The sequence below is a fragment of the Serinus canaria genome, chromosome 2 (genome assembly GCF_022539315.1).
Source record: "Serinus canaria isolate serCan28SL12 chromosome 2, serCan2020, whole genome shotgun sequence".
Lineage (NCBI taxonomy): Eukaryota > Metazoa > Chordata > Aves > Passeriformes > Fringillidae > Serinus > Serinus canaria.
In genome coordinates, this window is record NC_066315.1 from 77,710,590 (window position 1) to 77,736,176 (window position 25,587).

Below are 25,587 nucleotides of genomic sequence, written 5' to 3' on the forward strand. Positions count from 1 at the left end.
TTTCATTCATGGCTCTCATAAAGAGAATACATTTCCTAAATTTTTTTTTGTGTCCTGGTAATTCACCTTTTTCAGATCCCTCAAAACTTTTGAATCTAAGGTTTAGAGAAACATGAAGTCTACTATTCAACTTATAATTAACCATTTATTTGTTTGTTGTTAAATTTATTGGCTGGACTAAAAAGCACAGATTCTAAACCAGTATTTCTTATGATCAGTAAGTGCCAGATATTCATTCCTGGTATGGGATTATGCATGCCCAACCACAGAACACTTGTGATTTATTTGGTCATTTATTAGTTACATGAACTGCTTTTACTGAACAGATTCTACAGTCATAGTCAGACTTGCCACACTAGAACTATTCAAAAGACTGATTTCCTTTAACCATAAGAAATAAAACTAAACTGAGAGCAATCAGAGCTTGTAACTTAATTTGTAGTGACAGAAATGTAAGAAATCAGAATTATAACTCAATTACTACCAAGTAAAACCAAATCATTATGACAGTTAAACAGAAATACTAGTTAAGGCATACAAATATATAATTTTTACGAATCCTTATGGCTTACGTCATTAAATTATATATAGTTATTTCCTCTTCGCCTTAAAAAAGACAATTATAAAAGCTAGGGCAAATAGACTTCCATTTAACAGAGCACACCTACTCATATGTAAGAAGTCAGAAAGGAAGAATCAGCATTTCTCTGTTCATAGACCAGTTAGCACAACATTGTACTGATATTGACAGACATGAAATCTCCTTCCCCTGGACATCAAAAATCTAGTCCTCGGTGATGGCATACTCCAGTAATTGAGGTGAGGCATATTGACCTAATTAAATCTGTCAGGTCAGCATGTCCACAGCTACACTTTTGAAAAACTTGTCTCAAACAACTCACATTTTCATGGTGTTCACAGTATGAAAAGAATTTTTACTGATATTTGACCTAAATTATAAGTCAAAAAGCTTCCATCAAGCATATCCTTCAAATAAAACTGCAAAATAATATCACATTAAAACCTTAAGTTAAAAGCCTTTGCTGAAAAAGTGGCATACAAAATTACTCCTAACTCTCTACATTTGGGTTCTGCAGAAGTACTTAAATCCTTTGTCACAAATTCAAATCAGAAACTACCACAGGCAGAAGTGAAAATTGTTTAAAGGAAGAATGACTTTTGTATTTCTAGCAGACCAGTGCTCCTCTACACAGAAGGAATGAGGAGGAGAGTTTCTTCTTCTGAAAACTGCTAGGATTGTGCTGGGGGGCCTGACCTGGGTAATGAGTACCAGCTGCCTACCTTCACTGGTAGCTGCATTCTTCTGGGCTTTGGTGGGTGTGTGATCCGTACTTGAACTCACGTCGGATGAGATGCTTGAGCTGCCCTTGCCTGCAAAAGGAGAAAGAGGTGGAAAGGGAGGGAGGGAGAGGGAGGGGAGAGAGAAGAAACATGAGTTCAAACTTTGAAATAGAAAGACCTTCAATATCTGAACCTGGAACAATTCCAGGGAGCTTTAAACTAGGTTTAAAGCAGCTGATGTTCATTTTGTACACACCAGAATAGGAATTCACTGCACTGTAACTTATAGCATGTGCATCTTCACAAGTATTGAGGCTGCAAATAGTCTCCTATGCCACATGGCCTCTCAGTACATATTTGCTAAGCTCTGTTGAAAATTAAATGTTTGTGATTAAAAACATAAGGGGACTTTAAATGTTAAGTTTACTCATTCAAATACCTCTAACACAGATCAAGAAAAATGGTTACTTTCAAAATATGTTAAATGAGTTTAGATTTCTGTCCAATGTGTTCACATCATGTATTCAAGTCATTTGGTCACATGAAAATGAAAGTAAGGTTTCTGTTTTCTCCTTCACCGTACTCACTGCATGATGTAATACACCATTTCAAAACTGACTTCTCACTAATGGTGGAGGGGTTTTTACTGTAAATCATAACCTGTGGGTGTTTCTTCTCTTATTTTCTTTCTCAAAAGCTTTTCCTGAATTTCCTACATTACTGTCTTCAGACATATATGCAGGATGTCAAATTCTAGATACAAGTTACAAACAAAAGAAATCCAAATACACATTTAAAATTACCCTATATAGATACTACTGAAGAACAGAGTTGACTAAATCAAAGCTGTCTTTTTGTTTTCCTCTGAGGATCTAAGAAGGAGTCACCTCTGTTTCTCTTCACTCATTCTACTCAATCTCAGTAATTACTAGCAGGGAATACTGCTCTACTCTGCAGCAGGAACCAGACCAGCCACCCAATGGGCAATAAGTGGGATAATTCTAGAGAGGAAATGCAGTGAATACTGTTACATTTTAAGAAGTTACCTCTCCCCACAAACACTGCATCACTGAAGCCTTTAAGACCAATTTCTTATTTTGAGCAAAATTAATCTGTATGCAGAAAGCCAGCTGACACCAAGTTTCTGTCGCTTGAGTAAACCCATAATCACAGGAATGTTAGCAAGAGACTTTTCTGATCTGTTATTTCAATCAAGCATTCCTTGGGGTTCTGGGTTACAGTATGCCTGGCTTTCATAACATTTAGATGTAAGAGAGAGGTCTGCTTTTTAAAGGTGCCACAACAGAACAAGGATTTAAGTTTTAATGGGAAACAACTGGAGAATGTGCAAATGTAGGTTGTTTCACAACCAAGGTACTGCCACTTAATCTGTCAGCCAGCCCTAGAGAATCATCCTCCACAGAAAGTTGCTTAAATTAAAATGCTTAGATTTGAGAGAAGATTATGAATTTAACTGGAGTGAAAAGATATTAAAATGGCCAGAAAAAAAAATAAATGGCTTAAGCTAGTAGTTGGGCAGGGTGAAGAGAGTTCAAGAAAAAAGTATCCTTTTAGTGATTCACTAACTGCTTTTTACATTCTTTTAAGAAGTTAAGCAAAACCAAGAAGCAGCACTTCCACAATATCTTCAATTGCTCTCAATCTGTGACATGAGTTGGAGTAATAGACTGTGGTCTTTATATAAATTACTGCCCCAAAATAACTCCACAGCTAAGGCAATGAGGTTTGTGGTAGAAGAAAGGCAGAAGGTAAAACGGAAGGGTAGATGTTAAATGCTCTGTCCCAAGAAGAGGCCAAAGAACAAGAAACACCTGCAGCAGCTGGTAATCAAATCACTGCTGACAGGTACTGAAAGGTTTTTAGATGGTATTGCCACTACCAGCAACTCCTCATGTATCACAAACTGTAACTGCAGAGGTAGAAAATAAAATTCTAAGGAGTATCAGGACTCCTTAACAGATTAAGAGAAAGAAAACAAAACTAAACAGACTAACTGGAAAAATTAGTTCCTCAAAGCAAATAAACAGGATTTCCTCTAAAAAAGAATTTATCTTTTTGAGGGGGGAGGGAAGAGGGAAAGGAAGTCAGTGATACCAAATAACAGCAGAGTCGCAAGATGGTCATATCTGCAATGGGTTGTTTTCATAAAGTGAATTCTTCTCAGGCTCCATACCTCCCCATTAACAATAGCAGTTCTATTTACCCCAAATATAAGCCCACCTCAAAGAGCATAACCAAAATATTTTACCCACTGTAAGCTACTAATAGTCAGTACACATAGTAGCAACATATTTACAATTGCACACTTCTGTAGAAATTGTGAAATGCCTGATGTAAGTGTAGATATTTATCATTTAAATCTACTCGAACTTTAAAGCATTTTAATGCCTTTCAAAAATTAAAAACCAGAAATTAAGGAAAAAGCCCCCCATAGTTGCTGCTTTGGTTTGATTCAGTTCTGCCTGTACTTTTATTTTTATGTGGAGCTTTCTCTGACTACATACAGCCCCAAAACTTGCCTTTTTCCGTATGAAACTCTCCACTCAGATAAGGAAAAGCAGGAGGTACTTTCTAGTAATTTTCAATGTGTTTCAAATAGACTAGCTGACACTATATATCTTTTCTTTTGGTTTGTTTTTTTTTTTTTTCAGTGCAAAACAAAGCTTTGAGTAGGCTAGATTTGGCTACTGCATACTCATGTACACATGCCAAAGCTAAAACATAACAGCATTTAAGTATTCTCCAAAGAGGAAAGGCTAGGAGAGCAGCAGCTGTTCAGTCTGGAGATCATAGTTGGCCTCTTCTCCCAAGTAAGAAGTGACAGACAAGAGGAAACAGCATCAAGTTGTGCCAGGGGAAGTTTGGGTTCAATACTAGGAAAAAATTTCTGCACTAAAAGGGTGTTCAGGCATTGGAACAGGCTGCTCAGAGAAGTGGTGTAGTCACCATCCCTGGTGGTATTTAAAAGACATGTAGAGGTGGTGTTTGGGGACATGGTTTAGTGATGGATTTGGCAGCGCTGGGTTCGCAGTTGGACTCGACTGTAAGGGTCTTTTCCAACCTAAACGATTACATGGAATATTAGAATCACAGAAATTCAAAGACTGCTGATTTCCCTAATGCCGTGGGGAAAAGTTAAAGCACAGCATAACACTGGTTTCCAGAGACCAGTTCCTCTCCAATTTAAAAAGTGCACTGAGAAAGTCATTGCACATAAATATACCCTGACAAGGGTTCTAATGCAATGACAACCAGAAGGATCAAACAGAGGGCAATATTGCAAAGACTACAGCAGTAATGACTGTGTTTGATCCTCTGCTTAAACAAATTAAAGGCCTGCCAAAAGCTTCCCTAACATGACTTGCAATCATCTAGAGTTTCCTTCATGCAGTCAACAGTTCTTTATTTCTAAACCAGAAGCTGCAACTCAAAAGAAAGGAAACTGCACGATGGTAGTATGTAGATATGATAGAAGAAATCTATTTTCCTAGAATACAATATAATTCACACTGGGAGTGAAGGTAGCATGTACTTCACAACACCTGCAAAGAATCACACAGCCACACAGTTGCAATTCAAATCATGTCTCTGAGCTGCTTCTGAGGAAGCAAAAGTAGGGATTTTTTCCATCTACTAGTGCCAAAATCTTACAATAGTCGTAGGAACAAGACTCCAGCTATCTAACCTAGTACTCTATTTACTGCAGATTACATTTTGATCCTGCTGGAAAGAGAGCTAGAATCAGCTAAGCATATTATATAACAGATACTTCTCCTGAACATTGTCTTCAGGCCTTTGTAAGCCACAGAAGTTTTTCATCCATAGACATCTTTCCACTCAGTAGCCCTACAGCCTTATTAAATTTACCTTGTCTCTTTTTGAATCATGACTATTAAAATCATGTGTTTAATTTTCCTTTTATCATACAGATGCCTATCCTGACTACAACATTATGTTTGTTTTATAAAAGTGTTTGCTATCTTCAGTTTTGAAAACTTTGGATTCTGCCAGCCACACTCACTGCTGACAAGTGTCAAAGACATCCCAAGTCAGTTAGGACAGAATCAGCACAATTTAAACTTCCATGGGAAAGCACAGTCTATAACTGCATGACACTGAAAAACTATTTCTGGAACCACATATGCAAAGCCTGTCCTAGTCTGAACAGCAGTGAGTCCCCTTCACTCACTCTGGAACAATTTTACTAGGTTTTTATGCAGCACATTTGCCTTGGATTCTGGTGTATGAGCATTTGCAAGCCATACACATTCTTTTTAAGATCTCATAAAGACAGGCTGACCTGACCATTGTTTCTAATGTGTCACCCTGGAAAGTACCAGCAGCACTTCTCTTGACATCAGCAGGCAGTGACAGGTAGCTCAGGAATTAAATGGATAGTAGGTTCAAATCCACTGCTTGCCATTCTTGAGTGAAACATTACAATGCCAAAACAGAAAAACAAAATAATCATCTAGGAAAAGAGAGCAGAAAACAATTAAGTCCAGAATATCAATTAATCTTTATAACTGTCCAAAAGTGTTATATTACAATGACTTTGATGTTAAAAAGTCTGAAAATTTTGTTTACTAAAGCCACCAATTCTTATCCAAATGACATTATTCAAATTAAACTTCTCAACACTAAAGTGCATATGTGCATGGTTTTCCTACCAGATGATCCTTACTTTCTCTTTTTTTATCTTCAGAGAAGTTCTTTTAAACTCAAATACATGCCAACCACATCAAGAGATCAAAAAAAAAAAAAAAATCAATCCAAACCTCAAAGCATCAGGGATCATTCAAGAGGAAAGAAAAATCTCTTTTCCTTCTCTTATTTCCATGACACACATTATACTCGTCCAAGTCACCAAAACCTCAAGTGTATCTCTTTACAATCTGCCCCTCCAAAGACTGAAGACTCCCAGTATGTTTCCAAGTATTCCCATGGAAATCAGCAGCTTAGTGCAGTACTTAGGCTTTGTGGATATAAAGCATCCTTTAAAGATGCAATATATCAATCCATTTATCCCATGTACAAGAAAAGTTGGTACTTTTCTTGTACATGGGATAAATGGATTGATTGTCCAAAGTGTGTACACTTGGACAATCAATCCACTTTGGACAATCAATCATTCTCCTTGAACTTTACATTTGTACCAATGGAAATTATATGTCATAAAACTGGTTTCCATCTATTAATTCTTAAGTGCTGACCAAACTACCACCATTTCAACACTGAAGTTACCTACCTACAAGCATTGTTACTCACTAAACTGCTTTCAGGATCAAGTATGTTCATTTACAGATGCACCGTGACCATTCACAGTTGACGTTCTGCCCTAAAATCTTAGAAGTATGGCTCTTACGCTTGCTCTTCCTTTTTTCCAAATTAAAACATGTGCCAATTTAACAAACAGGCTCCAAACTTCATTCCACCCAACATGTGTCAGGATATGATGAAACAACTTGTGCAGCAATCTGCCCAAACTCCAATCCCAAGGAGATGAAATAAACTGAATGTTTCACAGGAAGCACACTCAAGTTTGAAGAGTTTGCAGGTATGTGCTAGCAGTGGTACTTTGGGACAATATTTCTTAAAACTTTCACAAGTGGAATCTCCACAAGCATTTTTACATTACTTTTTTTTACTTTTAAACCACAATTCCAGTTTCCAGGATTGTGAAATTTGGCTGTTAAATCTGGCATAACTTAGCTATGAAATAGTACACTTAGTTCTGCGGCATTTCTGTAAGTTTTAAGCTAAATTTCAACTCGGGTCCCAGAGGCCAATTTGGCCAGTTTTGTTCTTTCAGTCAGTGCCTGCCTCACCTTCTCAAGTACCACAGCACACGACAAAACCTCCTTCAAATGCCAACAGGCTGCACCAATATATCTCTGGTAGGGAGCAAGTCACCTCACGTTTTTTATTTCTTTCAGGAACCTTTTCCTGGTGCAGGTACCAGCCAGCTCCACTGGCCCCACCACCAGGCATGGCTGAGCCCCTCAGAGCAGGGAAGCCCTGAGGCTCAGTTTTAGTGTCACCTTTTTGAGGCAGTGTTACAACCAGATACAAGAAGCCACTTGAAGGCAATAAGCATTACTTAATTTTGGTGTAAATATGGCTGTGGAAGTTCTGCAGCTAGCAAGACACAATAGTTTACCCACTATACTGAAAAAGGTTTGAGAACATTAAAATGTATGTGGGGGATTGAATGTTTCAGAACTATTTAGCAGAATGATGTTTGTTACCACCAAGGAAAGCCTTCAGAATGTCTGGATTAAAATCATGACGCTTAAATAAAATTGTTCACATAGTCATAGATTCTAATTGCTGTACTAGAAGTCTACTGGGTTTGTAGTCAGGACATCTTTAACTCTCAGGTGCTAAACTCTCCAGGTGCTAAATAACTCACTATGAGTTAAGAACACTAAAGGCTTCATTTAATGAAGTCTTCAAGTGGACTCATCTAATCCAATGAGTAAATACAGGCAGGGCATGTATTGCCACCACTATGTAACAGATGAAAATACCTTTTATAGATATTATCCCTTTTTGAGAGAAATTCAGCACTCACTGATGAGGTTTGTAAACCAAGAACCCTTATATGGGACTATGAAGGTCACCCTAATTTTGAAGACAGTACATGTCTTCTGTTTTATCAAGGGATTTCATCATACAGTGACAAACAACACACAAGACTGATAGGTTTATAAAGAATCAATAATGCATCAAACTACTTTGAGGCCTTTCTTCACACCTGCTAAGCAGCCTGCATGCCAGAAGGTAGTATTTCTTTGCAGCTAAACTTTGCACCCACTCCAAGTGTTGAGCTCTACTTTTCAAACACACAATGATAGAACCCCATAAACTGTTTAGTCTAGGCTGCCTGAGAAAGAAAGAAAGAAAGTACTTTGCTTATTTGATCTCTTGAGAAAACAAAATGAGAAATCTTTAATATCCTTTTTTCTTAGCAGGACTAGCATGTCTCCCAACTAAGTATTAAAATGCTATCTTCCACTGAAATGGCTCAGCCTATTTCAAAAATGGTTCCCACTCTGTAAAGTTCTAGTTTTCCAAGGAAACAGAGAAATAAAGCTTTGGCCTTCCTACCAATCACAGAATTTTCTTCGAAAATGTTCGTTCATTCAATATAGAACATTCCATTACAAGTTGTCATCCAATCACCACCATGTCATAAGATGGGCATTTAGTCAAGAGACAATGTTCTCAAATTTATTACCTAATGTTAACTTGTTAACTCTAATATTTTAATACAACAGCCAAAAAATTATTAAACCAACACAAGAAATTAATAAACACAATTTTGTTTTAAGTCAAAACAAAACCCTTTTTCTAGTTTTATACTTTCTCTGAGAAAGACACTTCATTGACAAATTCACCACTAATGGTTACTTCAATTTTGGTTTTTTTCACAGCTCTATAGTAATTTAAGCAAAATGCTAATCCTTTCCATTCAGAAAAGGCAATTACTATCCAGTTCAATACCAAATATAAATTGGTAGAGACTTAATTTGCACTTTATTGCATGAGACATGCCAAAGAGTGGAGGCAGCCTGAGAGGATGAACTCCAGTACAGATTCTGAAGGGGCTGCAACCTGTTATTGCATTGGAACACATCTGACATTTGGTATGGGTCTGAATTTCATAATACAGTAATCAAACCCACCAAATACATGTTTGTCTTCCACAATAATACCATTAATACTAAAGATCTGTATTTAGAATTTCACAAACAACTAGTTCTAAGATCGAAACAAAAAATGTTAATATTAAACTTCACACTATTGATTGAGCAATTTCACTGCTCAATCAGCTACAGTGGAAGCAGAAGAAACCCCCAGGTGGAAGTGGCTGCTGTGGCAGTGCTGGTGTAGTACATAGTAACATCACAAAAATCAACCTCACAAGATCAGCCAAATTTTCAAACTCACTATTGACAGCTGTTTAAGCCAGAATTAATGGTAAAGAGTTGAGGAAGTGAAAAACCTTTACCAAGACATCATACCCAGTACTCTGGTATCAGTGTACACTGTGAAAAGTAATGCAAAAATCTTCCACATGAGAATACAGATCTGACAGCCTAAGATGACTTCTTCACTTAAAGAAGAACAAAAGAACCTGACAGCTAAGGAAAAGCAGACAAGGATCACTCTACTCTTTTAGATAAGCACAGTCACTTACAGCTTTTCTTTACTGATGGATACAGGGAGGGGAGGAGGGGGAAAGGGAAGTGGTTGACTCAAGGATGCAAGTAGAAGGAGACTTTGAAAAATAGTGGGATTACAAAAACTTAATGAAGCTGATTTGTGAAAAAGGCATATAGTAATAGAGGGGGATATTTCAAAGGCAACTAACAGGAGAAAACCTACAAACTTGAGAAATATCCCTACTTTTTTAACTGACAATCAAGTCTGGCGAAAGGACAAGCCTCATATTAGCAAATCAGAAATGAAACTCATCAGTACATAACTGAGTTAAAAACAATTAAGATAATGAAAGAAGCCATACTTACAAAAGAAATCAAACTAAGGCCTCACACAATACATTTGGCAATCAGTTTTAGAGTTCTTCTTCCTTTTTGTCTGATTTCTATGAAATGCAAAGTTCTAATGTTGCACTAACCACAGATGTCTGGCAATGATAGCACTGAAAAGTAAAGAAAAAACAAAAACCAACCAAACCACAAAACAGAAAAAAAAAAGGACCCAGTACCTGTTTGATTTTTTTAAAACACAGTTTTAACAGATCACTTTAATATAATAGAAAATTCCATTATTCCTATTGAAATCTCTCTGTAGTTTCAATGACATAAATTAATCTTCTAGTCTCAAGTCTGTACAGAGACTGTACACCATAATTTGCCACTGCAGTCACTGCTCAAACACTGAGAGTAAAATTTATCCAAAACAATACAGAGGCTCATCTATCCCCAGAATGTGAGTAGGATAGTAATTCTCCATAGAGGTACTGTGCTTTCAGTGCCAATTCAACATTTTTATTCCTTCTGTACCACTATCTATATTTCATCTCTCTTTCACAAAGAAACATTCCTGTCAGAAAACACGAAAAACATGGTATGGAAACTCTGAGAAGAGTTAAATATAAATGTATCTCCCTCAAGGCATTACAATTTCTTCATCTGTTTTAATCACAGAGTATGATCCAAGGTATCCCAACAAGCCAGCAACAAAAAGACAAAGGACACTTTTTTAGTTTGCCCTGCAACCTTCACCAGGGCATGTTATTTACAACTCACACCGGTTTCCAGCGGGAGAAGGACACAATTAAGGAAAAAAACAAATGCAACTAATATCCACCCTGCTGACAGAAAAGAGTTTCAAAATTAAATACTGAATTTTCTCACTATTTAGTAGTATGCATGCCACTGTCATAAAGATTGTTTGGTTACAGTTTGAGAATTATAAAATTCCTTCTGAAGTCTATCCATAAAGTTCTAATTCAACTGAGTAATCCTGAAGAAAAAGCAAAATAAATAAAAAGGCACTGCTTTCAAAAGTGCTTTATGTAATATGTGTTGTGAAAACACATGCTTCATCCCCCTTTCTTCCCAGCAGAACCAACAATAAGTAGTTCTGCTCTTTGGTATTACTCATTCTTGTAGTATTTAGTATTAGCATCTCATTACAGGAAAAAATGAATACTGAAACTAGAGTACATCTCCAGCAGAAGAAAAGAAAGCTGAAACAACAGAAACAGAGTGGTTATGTCAGTGACCACTACACATGACAGTTCAAAACAATCTCTTGCTCAGGATGTTCTTGTCTGGATGGTTTCTGGGAACCAGCCATGGTGCACAGGGCCAGTCTCAAGCTCCCATTCATCCTGCCCAGCATCACACTGGCTCTTTAATTCAATGCTCTTTAATTCATCCTAAGTTTCTTCCCCTGAGCCAACTCCCTACTTGTACAGAAAAGAGGACAGAGGACATGCTGCTTGCATTAATATTCTGTCATTTGACACCAAATCTTCACCACTACAGTGTCATGTGAGCACTCTTAAAACACTCAGGGAATCATCTCTGCTTCTTGATCACATTTTTGCACGTATTTTTTAATTAATCAGTACTGCCAAGAAACTAACAGAAGCCACACCAAAGAAACATGAATCATTTTAGAGAATTTTTCCCAACCAAAAAGAAAAGAAAACAAACAAACACCACCAAAAAAAAAACCAAGCAAAAACCCCAAACCAAACAAGCAACACAAACCCCAAAAATTAAAAAAAAAAAAAAAACAAAAAAAACCAAAAATCCACACCCAAACAAGCATTCAACCATTATTAAGATTTGTAATAACTGAGCTGTCTGAACTTAAAAGTTGAGAGAAAGCACATAAAGTGGTACAATGCAATGGTAATTATTACAGAAGAAACAGCTTATTATACAAAAATTGCTGTCAGTAATCAGGCTGGTAACATAAGAAGGAAAGTAGAAATCCAAATGGGGGTGTCAGACAGGCTGAGGCTAATGGCAAACACACACCAGGCTCTGTGGTCAAAAGGATAAGGTCCAAGCACACTATCTGCTAGATACTCTGGATCTCTCCCTGCATAAACCTCCACTCAATCACACATGTTAATGGCTTTTTTATCATCCTGAAACCAGCCAAGCTGCCTGTGCAGTATAATGTGAAGATGGCCCAACTGGCCCTACCCAAGGCTCAGCCCCTAACTCCTCTTTGCTCTGAAAGATGGGCCTGATGGACCAAACCAAACTGAGCAACACTCAGGACAGCAGCCTTTGTTGGCAGACCTGTTAGGTGAGAGTAGCCAAACCTTTGCATTGAACAACACAACTCAACTCTTCCCAGCTCTTTCAGTCTCTCTGGTTGGCTTCATTTTGCTGAAAGCAGTCACCATCACTAACTCATTTCTGTGAAAACCGTTCCAACTCCTTGACCACAATCTGTCTGACAAGAAACATTCTCAAAGCATCTTTCCAGTGTGGAGAAGAGATGTTCAACAGCTTTTGGGATTTAGTTTGCATCTTCCTGCATTTGCTCCAACCTGTCTGATGATTTCTAGCAAGTAATTCTAATAAAACTTACAATCCCATTAGTACATTTTTGCTAGCAGACAGTGCAAGTCTGGATTTTACACAGAGAAGTAGAGCATGGAGCAGAGTAGTTGTGTCCTGGGAACTGACAACAGTTGAGCATTTCCTCCCACTCCCTCCTCTTTGAAAATCTCTGTCTGGTGCCATTTGGCACCTTTCATACTCAAGCACTTCCTTAACTACTAAGCATCTACTTTTGTAGTTGTAGGCATAGCAAGCTGCATTTTACTTCCAGGGAAGCATGTAGCTTACTTGAGCCAGAGGGAAACACCTGCACTTCTCTGGTCTTGGCATGCCCATGGCTGCATATCAGATCAAAACACAGTTGATGTCAAAGAGCCACAGGTGCAGGAAGCTTGCTCCAGTGCTCATTTCCACAATATCCTCTTAAAAGGACAGCTTATCCTTGGCTAATTACACTTAAGAGAGCTGCTAATTACTCATATGATTCTTTTTCAGACATAAGTTTTAACTAAATGCCACTGTAAAACTACAGTTTGAGAAACAGACCATGCCATGCCAAGAACCTGATTTACTCATTTTAAAATTTAGTCTTCAGAAACTATCTGTACCACGACAACAGGAGCAAAACTGCTTGTCCAAGCCAGCTAGAAGTTTTGCTGATTTATCTCATTCTCCACTATGCTATTCAGGGTAAAGTCTATGAGCTAAACCATTGTTCTTACACAGAAAGGGCCTTCAGAAGGTTGAGATACTCTTGTATCAGTTCATTAGTACATAGTGCAAAATGGAATTGAAATGCAAAAGTAATGCCATGTCTCTGGGAATTTTTGCAAATTAATACTGAAACCAAATCACTCAACTGAAACAGACTTCTCTAAAACTAAACAACAAACTGAAACTAATACTGAAGCAGTGATTTCTCATGTGATTAAGTATGACGTGTTATTTCCCTGGGTACTCCTTACCTTCATTCAAGGAAATCTAAGGCTAGCATTTTTTAAAACATAGGTACAAACCCTACAGCAGCAGAAGGCCATTGCAGTCCTAGACCAGCCTGGAACAAGCAAGCCCACTAACTTTGTCCTGGGAGCACACAGAGGCATTTTAAACCAAACAGGCTGATTTTTTCCCCTTGTGCCAATAAGTGCACGTTTATCCCACTACCAGAGGGCATGAGAGAATGCAGGAATGCTCAAAATCATCCTCTGTTTTTCCACTGCTTGTCACACCCTCTGTCAAAGGAAGCCATTAGAAGGTACTTGCTCAAAACATAAGCAGAGGCAGTGTGTACAGGATGGAAAGACAAAAGCACAGAAGAACACAAGTGAAACTTGTCTATGTCAGAAAACAAGCAGGAATATATCTGAAATGCTGGGTAGCAAAGGTGAGATTGTATAAATATTTCCTAAAATACCTCCTACATGTCTGAAATAAAAATCAATAGCTACCAAAACAAAGTTGCCATAGGAAAGTAAGAGTTTTAGACAGATTCCTGCTGTGATTCCAGCATAGCACAACTACTAATTAATAATTTAACAAAAATAATAAATGCTACTTGAAAATCCAGGCTGTCTTGAAAACTCAGAGAGGTACCTGATTTCTGCATATAAATGCTCACACAGAGATGAGTACAGTCAAGAAATGCAAGAGTGTGTTCATTTTTAACATCACCTCAGAAATCCAAATTGTAGAATGCAATGAGTGCACCAGTATTACTACTATTTTGAAATTCATAATCTGGGTTTCAGATGTCAGCAAACGACTCAAGGCAAGCTTTCTCAATGGCTACTATCTGCAGTGCTCTGACTTTTTCTTTTGCAATAAAGCAGACTTTTCTTTGAAGTAAAAAACACTCTTATTTGAGCTGAAACCCAACTTCAGAAAGCATCACTACAAAATCTGAAGCTGTAGACAGAAGCATCCATTAATGACAGATATCTTGACTAAGTCAGTCTACTCACAAATAACAAAATACATTTTGAATCTTATATCTAAAGCATTTTAAAATATACATAACTATGGAAGAATATTTGCCAAAGTGGTTTTGGCACACAAGGAAGAGATGGATACTGAGCATGTGTCCACTGCTCTAGGTCAGACAGAAAGGTTGATCCACCTCAGAGGTCCGCTGACAGTGCCCAACAGCAGATGCCTTTTTGGCACAGTTAACACATCTGACTCTGAAGAAAAGCACACCTCTCAAAAAGGACTACTATAACACACTTTTCATTTTCTCTTACCTTTAGAAGCATGTACTAACCATTAGTAAATACCTGTTTGAAAAGGAACTTTTTTTCTTTGAGGAAACAATCACATAAGGCTTGATCTGTCCCCATGGTGACCTTTCACTATGTAAGACTATCTATCTGTATTTCAAAGGGATAAATCTCAGCCTCAGTTGTCATTATCCCACTCCACTAGCTTGCAGAGTGCAGAATAACCTTTCTTAAGCACTTGCACAGACCCCCTTTCCAGAACAGGCACCACTGATAAACAACACCTTCAAAACTCAAGACAATGAAAACAACCCGCAGGCAGTACCTGACATAGGGGAGGTACTGTTGCCTTGAGCTTTATTCCCTATTTACCATATCCCATCCTGCCAACCAAAAGCAAAACAGCCAAACAGGTCTTCCTTCACAGCCTACCATTCCATCTACTCCCTAAAAACATCCACAGATACTTTCCCAAGGTACTCTTCAAGCTCATGAAATCTCTAAGTATACTGCCCTTTTTTAGTCTCTCAGATGAAGCTCTCCATGATTTAAGCAGTCTACGGGTATTTGCCTACCTACAGATATCTAGGTAAGTAGGCAAATATCTATCAAGACAACTAGTTTTAAATACTGGTTGTTTCCTCAAACCTGCTTTTCTACATCTGACTCTTTCAATAAAGCAGATAAGCTCTGGAGGACTGGAATTTTATTCTATTGCTGCAATCCAGCAGCATGAACAACCAATATTTCAATTCTGGAAGTCTGCAGGGAAAGCTGTTTCTCCTATTCCTGGCAAGAGCAAGCAGTTAATATTCTAATTTTCACTGAAAAAAACCAGCAGAGAATAAAAACTCTTCAACTTGATCAAGTACCCACCACAGTGGGTAAAACAAACTGCCAAGTGACACATAACAGGATCCCTGCAAAGGAATGCAGGGTCCTGACACACACAATCTTCCACAATGATTAATTCTTTTTAAAAAGTTGTAAAAATCAGGGGATGAAGTAGGTGGTCATGTCACTCTTCATCCAACAAGCCTGCACTGATACAGTGCACTGAATTAGACAAACTTTCATAACATTGTAAAAACCCACAAGTATCAGTAACTGATGGATGACTGAGCTGTGCTTGAAAGTGGCTACTTGCTCATTCTGCACAGGCAGGAGGAAAAGATGTAGCTCACTGAAAGCCTTACAGTTCTGCAGATGAGCTTGTTTTCTCCCCATCTGTTCATCCCCTTTTGGTCTCTGTTCAAACTGGAAGAATACCCTCTGGAGAGTGTGATCCCCAGGGTGCATCAGGTTTCTGATCCACACTGAATGCTGGGTCAGAGCTTGCCTGTGGAGAATGTTTTAATTACATCATGCTGGAATTTGGCAAGAGTCCTGGCATTTAATTAAACAGCCGTTTTCTGGAGCAAAGCTCCCTGCAGAGCAGACAAAGAGTCACAGAGGCCTGATGATGTGCTTCATAGCAGCACTTCCCCTATGGCCCAGTGCCTACTCTGTAAGCACACCCAACCTACCAGGAGTACAACATTTCACAGCACCAGATGCCTGAAAATCAGGCTAAATGGGGTGGTCTACACCCAGGAATAAAAAAACCACTCACATTTTCCAAGAACGGTGAAAACCATAGTAGACTGAATTCAGGCACATAAAAACTGTACAGCCAATATTAGGAAAAGATGATTGGGGTTCTTCCTAATTGCTTTCTCCCATGAAGAAAGGTCCACAGAGTAGCCATGCCACCATATTTCCCCAGACACTTACAAACATCAGGCCCAACAGGAAGATAAAAAAATAGCAAGCATGATGGTCATTTTTACCTAGAAAGTAACTTTTTTCTGATGTTACTGAGAAAGGCCAGCACCATTTTAACAGTTTGAAGCACTCTTACTTTAAAATAGAATCCCCTCCTCTGCTGCCAGGTCCAAAAGATAATTTTAAAGCTATATTCCTGGGATCAAGCATTCTAACTTCTGCTTTCAGTCGTTTTTCATTTTTTTTAATCTATCAGGGATTTATAACAATCTGAACATTTGAAAGGAACCAAGGACCACTCCTCAGAAGCATGTAGCAAGCACATCCACCCAGAACATCTGTTCTACCTCTGGGAAACAAGACCCATTCTGAGTTTCACAGTCCTGAACACAACAGCCTTAAAGGCAGCCTAATGTGTAAGATACCATTTCCAATACCTCCAAGCACTCTAGTGGCAATTTCCTACAGGTTTTCTGGTTTAGATATTTAGATATTTCTGGTTTAATATTGCCGTTCTAGCCATCTAAATAGGATCTTTCATGCAGGTTCTAGTATTCTCTCATTGCAAATGAGAGTACATTCCCTGATGTACAGTAGACTTTCCCATCTCCATGCTATGCCATGCTGACAATCCATGGCCAGTTTAGCAATACACTCTTGATCCCTTCTCCTCAGCTGCCTCCAATGAATGAGATGCCTAATAAAAGTTTTACTGCTACAGTCTCTTCCCTGCATTACTCAGTATTTTGCACCAGTGAGTTTATGCCATTTCTACTTTTACCAACTCACAAAGTTCTGTCAGCATACTCTGTTATGGTCCTTTTGCAGTAAGAACGTTTCCCATCCTTACACACATTGCTGGCTCATCTAGTTCAAAGTCAGCAATGCAAATGTTAGACAAGACAGGTCTCCAAGGAAACACCACCAGTAACATCACCATTGTTGCAATTCCCTCTTGAAAGCGCCTTACGATGTTCTCTTCACATCAACCAAAGTTTTGTTCACCCAAAGACATCTCATTTCAGGAGACAGGTTTGCCAGGACTACTGGCAGCAGGGAAAAAGGAGGTGAGGCAGCCAAGAGCTGCAGTGAGCCTGCAGGTACTGTCCAGTAGAAGACACTGCCTTTTGGAAGAAGTAATTGCTTTCTGAAGCATTAAAAAAACAACACAAGGCAGAGTTGACTTTTATTAAGGAACTAAAACTGATGTATGCTTGGTTTTGATGCAGTTTTACACTAAAATTCAGCTTGAGAAAGTTTTAAAACCTAGCCCAGCAGCATCATGTTCAACATAATGACAACTAGTACCACAAGCATCACAAAACCCTACAGCTTCCTGTCTGTGAACTGCCCAACATTAAACTTTCTTTGATAGTATTTGAAAAGTAAGACACCAAACATGTGACAAATCCATTTTGAAAGGTCTCCTCTCCCTTTAAAAATTTATTCAAGAAAAAACAGAGCAGTTGCTATCAAGATCAAGAACACAAAGAGTGATTTATTGTCCAACCCCATAAAAATGGACTTGAACTTGAAGTTGGCCAACTAAGATTTATATTTGCACATGTAAAAATTGAAAGCTAATCACCCCGAAAAAAAACCCAAAACAAAAACCCAAACAAATCCCAACAACTAAAAGAAAGCCCACAAACCACAAATAACAGCAATAACACCAGCAGCTAAAATAATTGAAATGCTATGAAATTAAAGCTACTTGCCTTAAAGCTAACCCACATTTTTACTAATACCTGATCATAGTATACAAGCCCTGTAGAGCCTCAAATATATCAAAAACTTTGTATGCTTGGCCACAAGAACCAATAAAATTGAGCAGTTTCCAAAGCACCTTACAGGGAATATATGAGGTGGGACTGTCAAGCACACTTCATGCTCAAACAAAAATTTATGGGAATTTGGAAGCTTTTAAAAGTTTCTCTACTGTACACAATTTTTGCAGCATGAGTTGTTCTCATGACAAGGATATATTTTACTAAAACATGGTAGCAAACACTAAATTTCAAATTGAATCTGATGTGACACACCAGATTTTAAGTTCTTATATGTGTAGTCATTTTAACTCTGAAGAGACTCTGAAGAGATAGACATTTTTAACAAGTAGATGCTAAAATTCTCCACAAAAATCCTACTACCTCCAAGCTGCCAAACTGATATGACTGTAATGATTTCAAAACACAGCTGAACTGAAGACACCTTGGAAGCTGGTATGCATTATGAATGCAATTACTCCTGCCACAATTAATATATTCCTGGGTCATCAGGCCAGTAATTTCCATTCTACCTAAGCAAGAGGCAAGGGGTGCCCTGATGACCTTCAGCAAACACTTGTTTCTGTATACCACATTTTGGATGAGGCTTCTGGAAACTGTTTTCACCAAAGACCACTGCTAACCTGCTACACCTAGAGCTACACGTAGAACTTTTTAATTGAGTTACTATATGCAAATTATTGTGAGAATTAATATTACTAACACTTTACAGTCTACATATCCCTAGGAGCCCAGAAACACTATTTGCATCTAAAGCTACCCAAGGACACTCTCATAGAAATGAAAAGTGTTACAATTAATGCTATGTGTTGTCTGTATCTTTTCTGACTGCCTTTAGAAAAACATACTCCTAAGATGCAGCTCTTCATTGTATTTGTAAATACTGGGGTCCATGTAGTTATCCATATCACTACAAAAACATCCAATCATTTAGAAATTGGAAAAGACCTTTAAGATCATCAGCTCCAACCATGAACCTCACACTGCCAAGCCTGGTACTCACATATCCCCAGGTGAGACATGTACATGTCTTTTAAATACCTGCAGGGATGGAGACTCAACCACTTCCCTGGGTAGCCTATTCCAGGGCTCAACAATTCTTTCTGTGAAGAAATTTTGCTTAATATCCAATCTAAACCTCCTCTGGCACACTTGAGGTCATTTGCTCTCATCCTGTCACTTGTTACCTGGGAGAAGAGACCAACACTCACCTTACTCCACCCTCCTTCCAGGTAGTTGTAGAGAGTGGTAAGGTCCCCCCCGAGCCTGCTTTTCTTGAGACTAAACAACCCCAGCTCCCACAGCTGCTCCTCCTAAGACATGTGCTTCTTTCCACCAGCTGTTTCCCCTCTCTGGACCCTCTCCAGCACCTCAATGTCTTTCTTGTTGTGAGGGACCCAAAACTCATCACAGGATCCAAGGTGTGCCCTCACCAGTGCCGGGAGGGCAACAATCACTGCCCTGTCCTGCTGGCCCCTCTATTGATGATACAGGCCAGGGTGCCACTGGCCTTCCTGGCCACCTTGAGGAAAAACTGTGTTTAAAAAAGAAGAAACCATGATAACTAGATAACATTTGATGTGTTGGTTAACTGAATAAGCTTATTCACAACTGAATAGGCAAATCTCTGGGAATGACAACAAATTACTATCAGGACTTCACACAGACTGCTGTCAACTTGACTAGCAGAAGTCTTAAAACACCTAGAAAGACTGCTTAAGCTTCTGGGTCCTGTGCCTGCTATAGATGACTTGGACAAGAACATCAACAGAAACCTTATAACAAAAGCAAGTCTCCAAGCAAGGACCCTCTAACAGAAGCCACAACTAAGCAGATAACCAAACAAAAAAATTAAATGCTTTGCTTTTAAAACTAGCAGAATATTTACCTTGTTTTTTCTCATGGCAGGAAGTCTGAATGCATGCTTGAAAAGAGTTCTGAACAGCTAGCCACACTGCTACATCTACTTTAGGCTGTCATTTTCCATGTTCTGTAGAATCACAGAATATCCTGGTTTGAAAGCCACCCATAAGGATCATTAGTCTGTCTCCTGGCCCTGCACAAGACCCCCCAAGAATCTCACCATGTGCTGGTATTGTCCAAATGCTTCTTGAACTCTGTCAGGCTGGTGCTGTAACCACTTCCTTGGGGACCTGCTCCAATGCCCAAACACCCTCTGGGTGAAGAACCTTTTCCTAATATCCAACCTTCACCTCCCCTGGCACTACTTCAAGCCAGTCCCTTGGATCCTGTCACTGGTCAGCACAGAGAAGAGATCAGGGTCTGCCCATCCTCTTTCTCTATTGAGGAAGTTGTAACTGCAATGAGATCTCCCCTTAACCTCCTCCAGGGTGAGCAAACCAAGTGACCTCAGTCACTCCTCTAATTGTTTCTTAACAATTTTGTATTTGTATATGAGAGAGAACCACATCTCACTATTACTTTTTGGAACTAACCCTGGCAATTCTCATAACGGCTTTTAATAAAACTTTATTTTCTATATGAATCAATCAGTGACTGGTAAGCCATGCAAGTACTTCAGCTTTTAATAAAGACATGGCATTTAATTTAAAAGTAGTCAGATTGCTTCTGTATTTCCAGAATGACAAAATCAATAGCATACCTAAAATTCACTGCATGTAGATTACAAGCTTCTCAGGCCAAAGTTTCCTCTCTGCTTACCCTGAACAAGTTTCCTCCCATTTGAATCACCTTTTAGAGTTGTTTGCCAATTTGAGATGAACAGTCAGTGTTTCCAAGTGCAAGTTGCTCCATTTAATCCAGAGCATCCAGCAGATTCCCTGACATGGGAAGCAGAGCCATATTGCCTGTGGGTATCTGACATGCAGCTATCAGAAGCTGTTCATGCCAGAGACACAAACACGAACAAACAGGCTGATAACAAGAATTCTTCTTGAGAAAGAGCAGCAGATGCTGTCACTATTCAGCTTTAAGTAAAGAAACTAAAATATTTAGAGTACTTAGCATTCTTCTTTTAAGAGCATAGACCAGAAGACAGCAACAGTCCTGATTGGGCCTAAAGAGAAATATGACCTAAAGAACAAGTCAGAGGAAATCAAGACATTAATACCAGATATTTGTTTAGATTTGGAGCATCCTACCTTGTAAAGGGAAAGGCCCTTAGTCTGTATTAGTCCTCTACTGCAGGAAATGCTCACCATACAAAAACAGTATTCAGGAAAAAAAAGCCTAAGCAGGATTAGATAATTACAAACAGAGACAAGCAAGTTAGGCAGCTTTGAGTCACAGCTGTTGTCAAGCTACAAAATCTGCTTTTTGCAGGATTCTGCCAATAATCACAGACAGTAAATGTGTCCATTTGCCTGTCTTCTATCCTTACGAAGGAGGAAACAGACACCACAATTCTATTCTTTTTTTAAACCCCTGGAATGGCTTCAAGTCCATAAAGGAATTCTGCACAAGTTATTTGAAATTCACAGACCAGACCAACTTTAGAAATTTGCTGAAGAAGCAATGTCCATTAGCAATAGAATTTCTTCCTGTGCAAAGCTTCTACACGGATGAGTATCACCGTTTAGACAATTACACCAGCAACAAAAGGATCCTCCAATGGTACCTTACCTGATCAAGGGAACTGTTACAGACTAAATTTGAAAATGCCCTTTCCTCAGGAGAACTAAAATTACGGGAGCTTACAGCTATACCCAGCAGATAGACTGGCTTTCCTTCAAGGCTCACCCTCAGTCTAAAAGGTGGTCTCATTGTTCTGAAATAGGCACTTCCAGAAGAACAAGGGTACTTTCTAAAAGCAAACAGATGCTTAGACTCACCATCATTCTCAGTGAGAGTTGCCCAAGTTGGACCCACCAAGTCCAAGTCAGGGCTTGGAGCTACATTGCAGGGTGATACAAGCAAAGTATTTCAGAATAAGCTATTTCAGGGTAAGATGAACTCAAACAATGATATGCTTCAAAGCTTTTACTGTAAATATAAAACCCATCCCTTATTGAGAGCTATTAAAAACAGATGAACAATAAAAATGCTTATGCAGGAAAAATAAAAAGCTTGGAAAAACGCAGCTTTATTTCTTATGGTCTGTAAATCCAATAGCTAGAGATGTACCATACATGAGACAAAAACTCCATTTCCAGAAGCCTAGAATTGTTCACTGCAAATTCAGTTCACTTTCATAGTTCACTGCAAATTCACGGAGCTTCGATTAATGTTGTCATTCTGAGAGGAGTAGATCACACAAGTAGGTTAACACACTGTCACTCAGCAAGGCTGCACTACTGGAACAGGGCTGGAAAAGCAGCTCTCTCTTTCCAACAGCCCACCCATCAAATCAGAAGGCTAAGAGAATAAGGTTTGTTGGGAATTGGGAACCAGACTGGGAAAGAGAAGGCTTTGGGGTGACTTAGGCATGGCCTTTTAGTGCCTGAAGGGAGCTCCCAAGAAAGATGGAAAGGGATTTTTACAAAGGCATGTAGTAACAGGACAGAGGTGAATGGTTTCAGACTGAGAGCAAGTTTAGGTCAGATAATAGCAAGAAATTCTTTCTTGTGTGAGTGGTGAGGCTGCCCAGAGAAGCTCTGGATGCCCCATCCCTGGAAGTGTTCAAAGACCAGTTGGATGGAGCTGTGAGCAATCTGGTAAGCAAAAGGTGTCCGTGCCCATGGCAGTGGGGTTGGAACTAGATGATCTTTAAGGTGCCTTCCAATCCAGGCCATTCTGTGACTAAACAGCAAGGAAAAAAATGCTCTCCTAATGAAACTTCTCATATTGCTGCTGCTCTGGGGCTCAACCACAAGGTGTCAGAAACAAATGTTTTTAGCTGTAAAAAACTGTAATGATGAATGATCACAATTTGCAGGATTTCATTTCTAAACACAAAATATGACTGCAGCTTTTCACTTCTACTGACAACTGTAGTCAAGAGAATTGTAGTATTTCAAATAAGGAGCAATGAAGTCCTAAAAAGAAAAGAGATCCCACTTATCTCTCATTCTTGCTTCAGATACCAGTCACACTTCTAGACTGTAAAATTCTAGCTTACAGGTTCTATCCATTAACTCTTGACATGATTCCATCAAACTGTTCTTTGCTCATAAGTCATGAAGGGTCACCAGGCTACAGGGGTTTTGTTTCAGCCCAGTTCATGTAATTTAGTTTCTACACAAAGGTACTCCCAGGAGTGTCTTTAGAGAAAGCAGGCTTGGCCATACAGACCTTTTATTCAGATTCTTACTTCTGCCACTGCTGATAGCCACCATATAGATTTTCATGTAAAGCATGGAGGACACACAGAATACTGTGCAAACCCTGAGCTGTCAAGCCTGGACAGATGATCATCACCTATACAAACAATGCACAACATTTCTAGATAAAGCAAAGGATTAGGATTTAACTCCATGACAAGTACAACAGCACAACATGAAGAGTCCCTTTCCAATGAGAACCCATACAAAAAAGTACTGCTCTGAGGAACAAAACTCTAAATTGCCATGGTACAGAGGAAGGCAAGCAGCCCCACAGCAGCACATTCTCACAGGTCAGGGACACGTCCTGGGTTAACAGAAAGCATGACAATGAATCCCAAGGAATCAATCAGCATTTAAGTTTAGATCAACCAAAAATAAAGATCTTCAAGTCTAAATAGCATTTTTACATTACACGTGTGCAAACAATATTTTAAAGTAAAGGTAGTACTTTGCTATGAATGAGGCATAAAGTACTTTGGAACAGTTCATCTTATTGTTATTAAACATTCAAAGAAATAGCAATTCTCATTTGTTTACTATGGCCTAATGCCCAGATTTAATTTTTTTTTTCACAGATCTGTTTAAGCTAAAAATTGGACAGTTTAAGCTGCAAGAAAACAGAAGGCTGAAAACGCAAACATCTTTGCCTTGAGGTGAGAGGACTTGCAGGCTTGGTAGGTTACTGATCTTTACAGCAACGTAGGAGAACTTTTGCCAAGATTGTAGATTCCCAATTAGTTGGGACAGTACAGGATTATCCAGCATTTTACAGCAATTTCCTCACTTAGACAGAATATCTGTCATTAGCACTTTCATCTGCAACTCTACCTAGCAAAAGAAAATAATGACCATTTATTCCACGTAAAAGTGGGAGAAAATTCTGCCTACAAGCTTCCCTGCAGGTCTGGTACCTTCTTGAGAACTCACCTACAGATTATGGAGATTTGGGGTGAGAGAAGTAAATGTTTCTCCCTTTTCTAGTTGATAAACTAGCGCTGAAACTCTAACTTCATTTTGCCTCTGTTGTTCTAGCATGAAGGAGCCTTGATCCAGTTCTGTCACTAGATTTATGAGGAATGTGCAACACAGACCCAGTGGGCAGCAAGGCCCAGCTCTGTCGCTCCTAAATTTTCCTTTGCTTTAGAGGAGTTTGCTGGCTGCTATAATTTAGTTGGCCTTTCCTATTTCCTGTGCCTCTCACAGACAATAAACAGAAATATTCCAGACATTACTTTTGTCTGGATCCCAAGAAGCATTTTCAAAATAACACAAGCACTTGCAGTGCCCACTCTCCCATACTTCTCCTCAAAACCACACAGCAGAACAGAAATACTCCAGAGACAGCTGTGCCATTAAGCAAAGGAAGAATAACCTCTTAGCCACTTCATAATTTACTCAAAAGTGATTAGGGGGTGTAATGGAAAATTCTTCAGGATGCTAAAAAATTCTGGCCAGTCTGAATGACACCGAAGCAGAAAAAAGTACTACCTGAGCTGCACAGAGTCAAGCAGCTGCTGCCACCAACCAACCATCTGCATGTAGGAGCACACCCAGGGCTTTGGTGTGCTTTTCAGTAACTCTGGCTTTGCACAGAGTTACTGAACTATAAGGAATTGTTGTCAGATTTTACAAGAGGGCAGCAGGCAACTGGATTTACTGAGTCTAAGGATCTAAGGATCAGAGAATCAGAGACAACTGATGCTCATCTCTCAGAACACCTTAAGGTGAATCCAGACTAATCTTAGACTGGAGTTTGCTTTCAGCTGCAGAGAAACAATTTGAGAGGCAGCTTCTGAAGGAGCAATACCAGATTTGACCCAAAAATTACAAACAAATTCCTTTGGCAGCTTCTAGATCGATTCCTCACCTGTTCTGTTTATAATTTCATTCAAACATTCAAAGCCCTACCTGGAACAATGGTAGCATCTTTCTTACTAACCCTTAATTGCTTCCAACATGGTCACAGCTTACATAGAAGTTTAGACAGCAAGATATCACAGGAAGTAATTCAAGTGGCAAACTCTCTTTAAAATACTTTTGAAAACCTTTGTGCCACTTATCTAAATGGTGTTATCTATCCATACAGTGTTACCAAAGCATAAAACTATTACCCTTCAGAACAAATCCTTGTTTAAGTGGCAAATCAATGACAAAACATAAGATAGGGAAAATTGTCCATTTACTCTTCACAACT

The 25,587-nt window shown here is 38.9% G+C and overlaps 1 protein-coding gene across 1 annotated transcript in view; it reads right to left on the reverse strand.

Moving 5' to 3' along the window:
• Nucleotides 1-25,587, reverse strand: part of FBXL7 (F-box and leucine rich repeat protein 7) — a 169,125-nt gene that overhangs the window by 128,308 nt on the left and 15,230 nt on the right. The window contains exon 2 of the mRNA XM_009095969.4: nucleotides 1,303-1,392. Within this exon, the coding sequence (XP_009094217.2) occupies nucleotides 1,303-1,392 (90 nt within the window). The remainder of the gene's footprint in view (nucleotides 1-1,302; nucleotides 1,393-25,587) is intronic.